Raw genomic sequence first — 12,756 nt, 5'->3', positions numbered from 1 at the left:
CAATAATATATTAGTAAATTTCTTGCTATATATCAATTTATATAGATCTATTGAACAAGGTAATGAGACCTGGGTCTTTTTGATTCACAATATCATTGCTCTTTTATATATCATATCAATGAGAGTGATATTGATACAAAATGATGACTAGGATGTCAATGGACTGGTTAAAAGGGTGAGACTTCAGGTTTGACTTAAGCTGCATTACACCACATTTGTCAATGGACTGGTCAAAAGGGTGAGACTTTAGGTTTGGCTTAAGTTGCATTAATTACACCACATTTGTCGCGGACCGAGCATTTCATGCAATTCCATCGAATACTTGATGCATATTTTCCTTCTTAAAAGGACCCTAAAGAGCCAGAGATGAACTAAATTTTTAGGAGACTATATATTTGAAAAGTAAGTAGATGTTTTTCTAGAATTTTATGGAGTGAGAATGTATCTTATTAGCCAAACGGCCAGGCAAGAAGTTCTAATAATTCTCTAATAGAACAGTACTCTCCATTCTTCCAAACTCTCTCTTTTTCTCCTACGTGCTCTTTTTCTTTTAAAAGTTCTAGCTTGAAGGGGCCAAGTGATATGTTGACTTAGAGGTGGTTGCAGGCAAGCAAAGCTTCTAAGTGTTGCACAGATACTTAAAGAAATAAATCTATGATAAGCAACATCAGAGCCGGGCTTTATATGCATCACAACTCTTATTAGTTATGAAGGCCCCTAATTGGGAGATACTAGGATCAAGAAGGATGCGATGGATAGAGTAAAACCTGCACGCCATAAGCGGACCCCTTCTCCTTGGAGTAGGAGCCAATCGTGATAGAGGCATCGTGAGGTTGAGTGGGAGAGATGGTCATAGTCCCATATCAACTAATAAAAGGACTTCCACATGGTTATTAGCCTGGATAGGTCTTCCCCCTAGCTACTTATGCTTTTGAACTATTAGTCCACGACACATTTCACCCCAATGAAATACATAAGGCCCATGGATTGTATCCAAGACATGCCGAAATTAATTGAACCTAAGGTTAAGCGGTGGAACTTTCAAACTTGATAGTTATTACATGAAATTGTAGGTATCTATAATGAGAAACGAATGCTTAAAATTTTTTATTTAAATTTGATTAATCTAACAAAACTCAACTTTCGTCCAACTTGTAAGTACATAATATTTTTCTATTGAACATAAATCTTACATATTTATACTACCATTTTCATTAGAACAACTATTTTACTATGTTGCAACCTATCAAGCTGTCATCACTGCAAATCTGCAATAAAGTCATGATTGTCAACTAATTGCTTAATGATTACACAAATATGAAAAAGGCTAATGCCGTTCTTCAAAATTGACAATTGTGCATGTATTGTAAAAAATTATGTAATATATTAATGAATATGAATACAAAAAGAGGGTGCAAAGGAGAGTAATTTGGAAACATGCAATTATTGCAACCGGGAAAAGAAAAGAAACAGAATAATACCAACCGTATAAGAAAGGCAGGATGATTTATTAAGCGTTGGTATCACCTCAAAGTCCCCATATTTCAATAATAATGTGAAGTCTATTTTTCTTTTTTACTTTTTTTTTTTTTTTGGGTTGGGGAAGGGGGATCCATCATCCATCCTCTCGTTTTACTGTCCAGCCTTTTATCCAACTTTGGAGACCATACACACTTTTCGCATTCTCATAATCTCTACTATGTCCACTGTTCACATCGAGCCAATCTCTGCAGCAATCATAGTTCCCAATCCTAATGCAAGCCGCACTTTCGTATGAGGAGGTGAATGCCTTTTTGTTTTTTTTTGGTGGGACGTCTGAACCCTTACATAGTATTTTTACTGAAATGCTTTGGCTTATTATTATTATTATTTTTTTTTTTTATAAAAAACGACATTCATATGGCTTTTACATGAGTACAATCCGCCAAATTAAAAGCGACAAAATGATAAGGGGAGAGGGAGTCTCGGTGACACTAGTCCAAAAGATCTCTTCAGCGTGCCGAGCCACGTAGAAGGCGATCGATCCAGTCTGCAGTTCTGTTCGTCTTCCGATATATGTGCACTATCTGAAAAGAAGCTAAACCCTTGACCAGTCCACTAGTCTCACAAATCAGTGGGTGACCATCCCCGTATCGATCAGCTCTCCGTATCCAATCGATCACCGTAGTGGAATCCCCCTCGAGACATATCCTATCTGCACCAGGTACCCTCCTCGCATAGGAGATGCCTTTCCATGCTGCTTGAAGCTCTGCCTCAATAACAGTCCGACCGAGGGTGCGCCGACCACCTACCGCCATCTCTGCCGTGGTGGTCTCCGATCATAAATTCCACTTCTCCATATATTCCATCCGCCGACATGTCGTCATTGAAATTATCTTTGAGATGACTAAGGATGGAGGCACCCATGAAAAAAAAGCAAATCTGGGCGTTAAAATAACGAAAAAATTTGGATCATTTCTCGATTTATGCATGTCATCCTTGCGCAAGGGTATGCTATTCTTCTATGTACCGTTCTAATTTTATCGGATGTCTCCGAATAGACTTTTGAGCTTAATCGGCGCCATTACCATCTTCTTGTTTGTTGTTCGTCTTCAAATTAGTAAAAATACCTACTTCTGACATCTTTAGATATCTGATCAGAAAAAGAGAAAAAGAGTTGCACATTTTTACATCAAAAATGCTTCATCCCTACTTCTGACACGTGTCCTCCGCGAATGTAGCTGGGACCCGCAGTCCTCTTCCAATCGCCAGCTCCCAAGTGTCCCCAACGGCATTGCGAGGACGTGGCCGTTGGATAAAGCCACCAGCACGGGCTGAAACTGAAAGGAATCCTAATCGCATAACGATCCGATCCCAGTCGTGAGCCTAGACCATATGGCGGTTTCGAAGGGCCGTGACTCGCGCCTCCTGTCTTCTACCTATGTTTTCCGTAAAGCAAATAGTACGGTAGATTAGGTGGCATCCTTTGCGGCTTACCACTCCAAAAATTTTGTTTGGGATGGATATTCACGTCTCGGTGCCTACCGCCTTCCCTAATGCGGCTACATCTCTGTTCCTATCGGTTCCCTTCCTCCACTCCCAAGGCTCCTACGCTCTCTATCTATATATAACCCTCCCTCCCTCCCTCGTCTCCATAACTCTAGCTCTCTCCACCATGTCGAACGTGCCGGAGTCTCTCTGCCACTCTTCTCTCTCTCTTTTCCTCCTCACCATCTCGAGCTCCGGTCCTTGAGGTTCCTTTATCTCTCTCTCTTTCCATCTCTACTTCTAGTTCTCTTCTTGTACTGTTCTTTGTTTCCCGTTTCGTCGATGAGGCCTGTAGACAAGCAGTACCACCTCGATAGACCGCTCAACTTCTACTCTCACACTCGACATGACAAGGGGCCTCCGCTGAAGCCGCCGAAGGGGTGGATGGGGATAAGGGTGGGGACGGAAGGGGAGGAGGAGAAGCAACGGTTCGTGGTGCCGGTGGAATACTTGAAGCATCCGCTCTTCGTAGGGCTTCTCAAGGAGGCGGAGAGGGAGTACGGATTCGACCAGCTGGGGGCCATCACCATCCCCTGCCGCGTCGAACACTTCCGGTATGTTCGAGGCATCATCGATCGTGAGCACAGTGCTGCCGTTCAAGCCCATCGCCAGCATTACCACCGCAGCCGCCGCCACCACCGCCTGGCCCACTTCTCCGGGTGCTTCAGGGCTTGACGGCATGAATCGTACAAGGGTAGATAACTAATCGGGGTTTATTTGTTTTTACTATTGTTCTTGAAATTGATAGTGAAATTCATGCCTACCAGATTAGGCAAGATCAGTTAGAGAGAGAACACCAGGGGAGGGAGCCGGAGAGCATGAGAGAGTGAATCCGGCGGTCCAAAAACCAGGGGATCAAAATTTGAAACAAAAATAAAAGGAACAAAAAGCACTCCTAAGAGCCCCGGGGCCATAATATAAAGCATCAATGCCCTGTTGCCGTGCGACCAAAAAAAAAAAAAAAAAACCAGATTTTTAATCAATGCCTTGGCTTGAGCTCGGTAGGCTCATCTCTATCAAAATACTAGTTTTTAATCAATATTAGGCAGTATAATTTGAGATTAGCAACCAGACAGGTGCAATACATCTTTAGAAAAAAAAGATAACAAGATTAATATAACTTGACTCTAGCAACTAGGCACTATATTTTGAAAAATATAAAAAGCTCTAAGAATTAATGGATAAGAGAAATAAAATATGTGGATGTTGTTTTTGTTAATGCTTTTGTTTAATTTTTATTTTTTAAAAAAACTTTAACAAGTTGGGAATATGCTTAGAGATGGATACAGATTTCTTTTTTTTAACAAAACAGAGTTAAAATAGTTTGGAATATCTAAGAAAGTCTCAAGAATACACAGAGCTGCACATGGATTATATACAAATATTCATGAAGAGAAATGCTAATCATATTCTATAGAATCTAAATAGCATATTTCTTTCTTATTCAATAATATATAGTGCAGATACTGTTCTTTGTGATCTCAATCAATATAAACCATGTATCTCAAGATATTAGCCAATAGAGTATTAAGGTAGAAAATGCTCATCAGCAAGCACTATGGAATAGATTAAAGATAATATTATCAAATACACATGTATCTTAATATCATGCATATGAAAAGTATAAGCAATATCATCAATCTCAAAAATCTTTCTTCTTCGGATCTTAGGTATATCCTGCGCACAAAAAAAGAATTATCCACCATTGGATCATCTATTGCTTGCTTTGATATCTATGCAAGCAAACGAATGATGAGTGTAAAGGGATGACAGCATCCACACTGCGTCACACCTTCTCCCGTAGATTTCTCCATTAATATATGAATTTGAGAATTTGTAGTTGCTCATATGAAACCTTAAATAATCTTAAATAATTTATATAAATTAATAGCTTAAAATAAAAAATGATTGTATAGCGGCCAAGATTCAATTTTTTGATTTTAATAATTCCGAGATCTCGGAACATTCAAAATTTTATTATTTATGATCCAAGATCCTTCCGAACCCTTTCTAATACGCGAATCTCTGGCAGATATTGCTTTGAGCACCTGCGGTTATGGTGAATCCAGTTGGAACCTTTTGGAAATCGAATCAACGTAATGCTCTGCTTGAGTTTCTAAGCGGACGGGAACATAGAGACGACTACGCGCCTACCTAGAGAAAATCTACACAATTCGGTCCTCACACACCGTTCCAGTGAAAAGAAGCTCTAATTGCCACCAAGGTGTAGCCTAGTGGTACTGGGCGTATTTTCTATCCTCATGGTTCCAAATTCGAGCCGCTGCGGCGTCGATTAAAATATGGCTTTGGCCACTGCTTGAACATGGGGCTTATAAATATTTATTGGACCTCTAGTAGCTTTGGTGGTACCAGGTGTGACGTACTCACATGTGGGATTCGAGCCGGAGCCCAGAGCGGTAGCCGTGCCGGACCTATGAGTGGGAAGGGTATGAGTAAAACTGGTTGGGGTGCCCAACATACTGCCATGGCGGGGCGATAGCCCAATGGGGGCTGCTACGCGGGGGTGCACTTGTCCCTGCCTCCCCCTTCCCCTTTTTTTTAGCAAAAAAAAAAAAAAAAAAGCTCTAATTTAACGTTGTACCTGCATCTTAGCACTTACGCGTCAGGCTCTCGTTGGGGAATAAGCTGTTCCGCGTTGTAATCGTTTACCTTCCTTAACGCCTGGCGGCGTCGCCGGAGGAATCCTGGAGGAATCCTACTCAAATTCCGACTCCACCATGGTTGTGAATTCAACGGATATAGCGGATTCGCAGGGCCGGAACCCGCAGCTTCCGAGCGGACTTCGGGTTGCATCACGACTTCTTTCAGAACATCAACCGTTGGATCACGACTGCACATATCTCAAATCACGCGTAGGATTCGCGAGAGAAAGGTGAATCCTTCTTTTTCGGGAGACTTCCGGGTGACGCGATACAGAGAGAATAAACCAACCTGAGACGGCAAATCCTGGTTTACCTGATACGAGTATATCTCTATAATTCTGTTGCTTTCCTCCAAAGGCCTCCAACTCTCTCTCTCTATATATCATCTTGCATCGCCTCTAATACGCTTGTTAAAATTTCCATCATGTCGAACGTCCCAACATCTCTCTGCGAGTCCTCGCTCACCCTTTTCTGCCTCGCAATATCGAGTTCCGATCCGTGGCCCTTCTCGCTTTAGTCCATAAGTTAGTCTCTCTCTGATCTCTGTCTTCTAGTTTTCTTCTTATCGTGCTGTTTGTTTCCTTCCTTGGGGATAAGGACTGAAGGCAAGGATCACCACCACCATCAAAACCGGCTGTTTAATTAGCTTCCGCGTCCACATGGGAAGCGAGAAGGGGGCTTCGAGGAAGCCGCCCAAAGGGTTCGTGGGAGTAAAGGTGGGGATAGAAGGGGAGGAAGAGCAGCAGCGATTCATGGTGCCGGTGGAGTACTTGAAGCATCCGCTCTTCGTGGGGCTTCTCAACGAGGCGGAGAGGGAGTATGGGTTCGACAACCCGGGGGCCGTCACCATCCCATGCCGTGTCGACCGCTTCCGCTACGTCCAGGGCATCATCGACCGCGAGAGCAGTGCCGGTCGACGAGCCCAGCACCGCCAACACCACGGCTAGGCCTACTTCGCCGGTTGCTTTAGGGCTTGACGGCAAAACATAGAACAAGGGCTTAGTTATTTTTTTTTTCTTTTCTTCTTCTTTTTTTTTTTCTGGAAATTGAAAGGTGTTCTGATTGCCATGTTATGAATAGTTGGTGAGCAATATATTATGAATGGACAGTTGAGATTGAAACTGCGTGCCTCGTTTTATTTTCTCTTTCTTTCTTTTTATTGTTCTCCTTTTCTGATGAACAGACTTTTTTTTTTGTTGTGAAATTCATTGATCGGTTAAATTTAAGATCTAATTAAAAATCTTGGCCCCCATGGTAAATATCCCAGTTAGCAACTTTTTCTGTAGTTATTCTGAAATTTATTGATTAGAAAGTTAGTTTAAGGAAATAAAAAGATTGAAAATATTGTGGGAACTGGGCCGTCGGATAGGTCTAGATTTTTAAGAAAACATCTAATAAAAAATTAATTTATTCATATCCATATTTTTTTTTATTTGGCCAATACGTTTGTGGAGATTGGTATTTGTCAAATGCAAAAATTTAAATTAAAAATCTATATTTATTTTAAATAGATATAGATATGGGCATAAGCCAAATTTAATACTACACTAATATAATTTTTTATTTCTTGTAAAAGTTAGTAAGTATCATATCAAATTAATTAAGATTGTAAATAAAACAAAAATGTTTTTTTCTCTCAAAAATATGGACAAAGTTATTAGTTAGATGGTCAAAATTAGATCCAAATGCCATCCAATTTACCCACAAACATCCAATTCCCTCGATGGCCTGCACGTCCCCCCCTCTCTCTCTCTCTCTCTCTTCCTCCCCTTCCCGCAATCCACGCACTCTCTCCTCATTCACCTCCTCTTCCCCCGCAAACCCATGGAGACACAGAGCAATCCCCAAACACACTACTCTTATTCCTCAAATGCTAGATCTAGGCCAATCCAAGTCTTCAAAAACCTCCGATTTGGAGCCACTTCTTAGGGACAGAGAGAGGAGAGAAAGTTAAGAGAAGGAATGAGTGGTTGTTGTACCTTGGTTGGAGGTGGCGTCGATGTTCAAAGTGAAGCTGGTAAGCTCCAGAATTTGTTGCGACCAAGATTGAGACAGAAAGATCGTATCTTAGTTTTTTCTTTTTCTTTCTTTTTCTTGTTCTATTTTTCTTGCTCAATGAAAAATTTTTCAACCTGCGTCCAATGCTCTTTGCAGAGATCCTCCTTCCCTTGTATCTCCCTCCACCTCTATTGTGCTTGGGCTCCATGCTCAGGCTCCATCGCCGCCATTGAGATCTTGCCATCTCCATATCTCTCCTTGCACCATGCGAGGAAGAAGCTTGGGTTCTCCAAGTCGGGTCTAGGCCATATAGAAACATGACTAGTCTTGGTCCATTTCCAACCCTGTCAATATTATATAAACAAATTTCTTGCTATATATCAATTTATATAGATCTATTGAACAAGGTAACGAGAGCTGGGTCTTTTTGATTCACGATATCATTGCTCTTTTATATATCATATCAATGAGAGTGATACTGATACAAAATGACGACTAGGATGTCAATGGACTGGTCAAAAGGGCAAGACTTCAGGTTTGACTTAAGCTGCATTACACCACATTTCTCAATGAACTGGTCAAAAGGATGAGACTTTAGGTTTGGCTTAAGCTGCATTAATTACACCACATTTGTCACATACCGAGCATTTCATGCAATTCCATCGAATACTTGATGCATATTTCCCTTATTAAAAGGACCCTAAAGAGCCAGAGATGAACTAAATTTTTAGGGGACTATATATTTGGAAAGTAAGTAGGTGTTTTTTTAGAATTTTATGGAAAGAGTGAGAATGTATTTTATTGGCTAAACAACTGAGTAAGAAGTTGTAATCATTCTCTAATAGAACACTACTCTCCATTCTTCCAAACTCTTTTTTTCTCCCATCCTAAGGGAGAAAAAGTATATTCCTCTTCACATCCTAAGGGCTCAAATCTTGATTGAGATCAGAGACCTGCATTATCTATGCTGGGCTCGAAGGATGAAGGCTTCTATTGAAAAGAGTGAGACCGGCAAGATAACGAGACTTGTGAAAGGTGAAGTGATGATCGGCCACATACCGGGGTAATCACTATAATCTCTGGAGGATTTATAGCTGAAGAATTGGGTGCTTCAAATTAAGAGGCCAATGATCAAGCTATCCAAGCGGAAGAAATCCATAGAGCAAGGACTGTCCACATCGAGTAACCGAGCTCGAGAAACTCGGAGGGGTGCCCATATCTTGAAAGTAAAACCTTGACAATCTTAGGGCACACAACCAATAATAGTCATATTACTAGATTTTGTACCTTTTATTACAGACAATCAATAAAATTATGTTTCAATTCTTCTCCAAGGGTTGGCCCAAAAAATCAAAGTGTAACAAGTCGTATGTTTTTCATAAAAGCGACTTTGAAGGTAGAGACATCCTAACTAAGACCTTCATTCAAAAGTCCTAGTACAACCTAGGCTCGGATGGGAGGAGGCATGACAACCTAATACCTAGGTGTTAGAGATCCGTCAGCCACCAAGGATAGTAGTCCAACCCTTAAGATCGAGGAACAGAGGCTCGTTAGCCACCAAGGACCATAGTCCAAACTCTGAGACTGGGGGCAGAGGCCCGTTGGCTACCAAGGATCGTAGTCTAATCCTTGAAATCTGGAGGCAGAGGCTTGAAGGCCATGAAGGATTGAAGTCCACCACCTTGGCCGTAGAAAATTGTAGATACGACAAGCCTCTCCGAAAGTCAACTCCAAAAGAATTCTAGTCTATTACCTTAGTCTGACAACGTCGAGAACTAGAGTCAAAGGCTTGGAGGAGGCCCACAAAGGACTGGAGTCCACTGCTTCGACATCATTCAACCAACCTTGATGTTCGCTAGATGACCTTAAATACTTGAGCCTATTTGCAAACGGACTTCGGCCTTATTCGATCGACCTCGGCATCCACTAGACGACCTTAAATACTTGAATCTATTTGCAAAAGTGCTTCGGCCTCATTCAGCCGATCTCGACGTCTGAAAGACGACCTCAAACACTTGATTGAAAAATTAAACACTTAAGCATCACAAAAAAAATAAGATATGAGTGAAAAAGTTCATTATTTTAATATTTAAATATCTGATTACAAAGCAAGACAGCTTAGGATCCAAACAGACCATTTTGCATGGCCGAGAAGATCTCATTACAAAAGGCCCAAATCACTGGGCAGACTCCGTTATAGAAAAAGAAGGCCAAGCCCGCGGAAGAAGTTCTATACCAAGCCCAAGAAGATCAAGCTCAAGAAACCGGAACCTCATGACCGAATCCCATCTAGTAACGCGCTAAGAAGCCGGTTACATGCTCCCAAGAAGTTCGCGTAACCCAGAGGCTGCTATCACGTGGCCAAAATGGTTCGTTTTACGCCCTTCAATGGCTCGTCGCCATGGTAAGGCCTGAAGCGACGCGGACTATCTATCTGTCATTAGGAGGAGCAAAGGGAGTTGTGGGAGACATGATTGGCCTCCAATTTCACAGTCACGTGGATCGAGCGTTAGAAATTTGGCAAAATCCATATCTTACAGGGTCTTATTTGTAAAAACAATTCTTTAATTAATCGAAGATGAAGGAAAACCCCTAACCCCCATCTTTCCATCTCGCCAAACCCTAGCCATTTCCATCGGGGGAGAAGATGCTGCGAAACCCTAGTTCCTCCTCGAGCCTGATCGCCTCCCTCAAAACCCTGATCCCGTCCTCCAGCCACCAGCTCCTTCAGCGCTCTCCGGTGAGCGGCACTGCCAAGGGCAAGGGCAAGCTCAAGTCCGGCCAGCCCCTGAAGCGCTCCACCGTCCGCAGGAAGCAGCCTGGCGGCGGCGACTCCTCCCCTTCCCGTGGAGGCGGCCGCGCGCGGAACGAGGCCATCGAGCGCCTCAACCGCATGGTCGACTCCTGCCTCAACGCCCCCACCCCGGTCCGCCACCTCACCGCCAAGGAGCGCGCCCGCGAGGCCGAGCGCGAGAGGCTCGGCCTCATCTCCAAAGAGCGCCAGCGCGAGATCGACCAGCAGAAGGCGCGCGCTAAGGGCCGCAGCGCCGCCCCCGAGGAGGAGCCCATCATCATGGGGACCCCAGGGCTGGATCTCATCACCCTGGGCCTCGTCGACAAGGAGACCATCCCAAAGTACGAGCTTACGGTGGAGGATGGTCGCCGGCTCGCCAAGGAATACAGCCGGGTGCTGATGCGGAAGCACCGGGCCCGGCAGGCGGCGGAGACGACGCTCCTCCGGCTCAAGAAGGAGGCCATCGCCGCCCTGCCGGACCACCTCCGGGAGGCGGCGCTGGTCCCGGACTTCACGCCCTTCCCGGCGAACCGGTACATGGCCACGCTAACGCCGCCGATTGAGGGCTACATCGAGAAGGTCAGGGAGGCTGCCAAGAAGTACACTGTGAAGGAGAAGCTACGGTGAAGAAACGAGTTCTTCTTTTTCTCGAAACAAACGAGGTTTCTTGAGCTCAGAGATTATGGATTTCTTTTTAATATTTGATCTCTGATGAATGGTTGGAGTTCCTTAATCTATTCTCTTGCATTCTGATGTTTTAGTTGAAGGATTTTGAAGCACGATGCTGCATAAATCTCGAAATGGGTTCTCTTTTGGAATTTCATTAATTAATAAGATGTTAAACCTTTTGCAACTCCTACAACTTGGATATCGGTTATGTCTTAGGTGTTACAAGTTGAATACAAGATGTCATGGTCAAATAACTGGTGTAAATATCTTGTGTCTCTGCATCGATGTGAAAATGTGATTAGATGCATGTTTCGCAACATCACTGGCTTTGATGGTGGAAAGTTTCAACTTAGAATTCTGGAAAGGGATTCCTATTTTATGGATTTTCATAGACTTTTATACTTTTTTTCTGAGGAACAAAAAAAGACTTGTACTTACCTGTGATCATTTAATCAAATTTAGAGGCAGAGCACTTACTGTGTAATTATTTCTACATGGTATGTTTCGTTCATGTAGATGGATGTGGTTTACTTTAGGAGTTTAGAGGCGTTTTATGCATATAAAGGGGGGTGTTTTGGTGTAACCAATCGTCAGGCTGCATTGCCCTGAAAGTGTTTTGGAGCAAATACAGACTTAATCATCAAAAGTCATAAAAATAGATGCAAATTGGACTGGCTTTATGTTTCAATGGATGACAGAAAGTATTGAAGGCAAAAATATGGAGAGATGCAAAATTCAGATTTGATTCTTCTAAAAAGTAAAAATCAGTTGAGTTCGAAAGAGAAGGATGGCTGTAGGTTGATGCTCTGACTGCTAAAAGAACATTAAGAAGATGACATTTTCATATTTGGAAAAGTGAGGCAAAAACAATGAAGAGGAAGAAGAAAGGAGTAAAAAGAAGAAAAAAAAAACGTAAATATGAAAATATTCATAGTGTAATTGAGTGAATGGTTGAAAAGAAGAAACATGTAGATGGTGAACAGAAATTGTTTCTTTCATAATCCTTGTTTCACAGACAAAATCTTAATTGGTTAATGGTGTGGAAAAAATCTGTGGTTTTATTCAGACTGGTTTTCTTCATCCTTGCTAATATTATCAACATAATTAACATTCCCAAGTTCAGTGTTTTTTTTTTTTTCCTCTCAGAGTGGTTGCTGAGAAAATGTGCTGCAGATTCCTTAACTTCTCGTTGATATATATTATAGTACACAATTCCTCAGCTCATGGACTGAGCAACACCAATATTTCTGCAGAATCTACTTATTTGTTGCCTTTCTTGTCAAATTATCCAACACTGACATGGTTAGCGGTTTCCCCTGTCTCTCCAGTTGGATAGCAGGTAGCAATATCCAACTACTTTTCACCAATAGATCCATTGCAGTCTTTGAGTGGATACCATCACACATGTTGAACAAATTAGCATGAGAAATCTTCCAAGTTCAAATATAGTCACCGCAACTTTGTTTTGCTTTCTAGTTTCAAAGGTAAGATGGTTCTTATCCAGTCTTCCTATTTGCTTGGTAGAAGAGATATGGATTTGGACTCTCTTTTTGGTTGACGTCCATGCTCAAATTGGTGCGAATATCACAGGCTCACAGCCAAGTT

General features: G+C 42.3%; 3 protein-coding genes and 1 non-coding gene across 4 annotated transcripts; 3 read left to right on the top strand and 1 right to left on the bottom strand.

The window, feature by feature from the left end:
- Window positions 1-2,440: 2,440 nt before the first annotated feature.
- LOC113463411 lies at window positions 2,441-2,542 on the bottom strand. Its single transcript, XR_003387589.2, has one exon. It is a non-coding gene; the product is annotated as a U6 spliceosomal RNA (small nuclear RNA).
- A 767-nt stretch (window positions 2,543-3,309) lies between these two features.
- On the top strand, window positions 3,310-3,702 carry LOC120110329 (auxin-responsive protein SAUR32-like). Its single transcript, XM_039125150.1, has one exon. It carries the CDS (start codon window positions 3,310-3,312, stop codon window positions 3,700-3,702), a length of 393 nt encoding a protein of 130 aa, XP_038981078.1.
- Window positions 3,703-6,255: 2,553 nt separating this feature from the next.
- LOC120110070 (auxin-responsive protein SAUR32-like) lies at window positions 6,256-6,679 on the top strand. The gene has a single exon (XM_039124016.1). It carries the CDS (start codon window positions 6,350-6,352, stop codon window positions 6,635-6,637), a length of 288 nt encoding a protein of 95 aa, XP_038979944.1. The 5' UTR covers window positions 6,256-6,349; the 3' UTR covers window positions 6,638-6,679.
- Window positions 6,680-10,137: 3,458 nt separating this feature from the next.
- LOC103717499 lies at window positions 10,138-11,534 on the top strand. The gene has a single exon (XM_039124331.1). It carries the CDS (start codon window positions 10,336-10,338, stop codon window positions 11,107-11,109), a length of 774 nt encoding a protein of 257 aa, XP_038980259.1. The 5' UTR covers window positions 10,138-10,335; the 3' UTR covers window positions 11,110-11,534.
- Window positions 11,535-12,756: the final 1,222 nt, after the last annotated feature.

The sequence above is a fragment of the Phoenix dactylifera genome, chromosome 3 (assembly GCF_009389715.1).
Source record: "Phoenix dactylifera cultivar Barhee BC4 chromosome 3, palm_55x_up_171113_PBpolish2nd_filt_p, whole genome shotgun sequence".
In the NCBI taxonomy this organism is placed as follows: domain Eukaryota; kingdom Viridiplantae; phylum Streptophyta; class Magnoliopsida; order Arecales; family Arecaceae; genus Phoenix; species Phoenix dactylifera.
This window is presented reverse-complemented; position numbering and strand designations above follow the sequence as displayed.

Excerpts from the sequence above, each read along its gene's own strand:
- LOC103717499 (XM_039124331.1), top strand. The coding sequence starts at position 10,336 with ATGCTGCGAAACCCTAGTTCCTCCTCGAGCCTGATCGCCTCCCTCAAA.
- LOC120110070 (XM_039124016.1), top strand. The coding sequence starts at position 6,350 with ATGGGAAGCGAGAAGGGGGCTTCGAGGAAGCCGCCCAAAGGGTTCGTG.
- LOC120110329 (XM_039125150.1), top strand. The coding sequence starts at position 3,310 with ATGAGGCCTGTAGACAAGCAGTACCACCTCGATAGACCGCTCAACTTC.